Genomic DNA, 400 nt, shown 5'->3' on the forward strand with positions numbered 1-400 from the left:
CCATCCCTAACAGGCCTCTGAGCCAACCCTCCCCACAACCTCCCCACATCCTGTCCACCCTGAGCCATCCCTCCCCTCCCCAATAGGCCTCTGAGCTCTCTCTCATCACCACACAGTCCATCTCCATACCAGACAGGTCTCCAAGCCCCCCGCCCAGTGAAGCCCCCTGCTCCTGTGCCCCTGCCCCCGAGCTAGCCAGCCCTGCGGGTACCTGGGGCAGGTGGATCCCCTCGAAGGACATGCAGTGCTCTTCGGAGGACGTGGTCTCCGCAAACAGCTCCAGGAGGGTGTAGCGACTGTCGAAGTCCATGTGCTGCTCAATGCCGTCCTGCTGGCTCAGGGACAGGAGAACGTAGGCCCGACTCCCTGCAGCAGCGACACACACCAGCTGAGTGCTTTC

General features: G+C 63.0%; 1 protein-coding gene across 1 annotated transcript in view; it reads right to left on the reverse strand.

Annotated features, from left to right (window-relative positions):
• LOC113406737 (cullin-9-like) overlaps nt 1-400 on the reverse strand; it is a 21,707-nt gene that overhangs the window by 12,978 nt on the left and 8,329 nt on the right. Inside the window, exon 3 of the mRNA XM_026653132.1 lies at nt 212-366. Coding sequence (XP_026508917.1) covers nt 212-366 — 155 coding nt within the window. The remainder of the gene's footprint in view (nt 1-211; nt 367-400) is intronic.

Source organism: Terrapene carolina, unplaced genomic scaffold, assembly GCF_002925995.2.
Source record: "Terrapene carolina triunguis isolate 2854851 unplaced genomic scaffold, T_m_triunguis-2.0 Scaffold132, whole genome shotgun sequence".
Classification (NCBI taxonomy): Eukaryota; Metazoa; Chordata; order Testudines; family Emydidae; genus Terrapene; species Terrapene triunguis.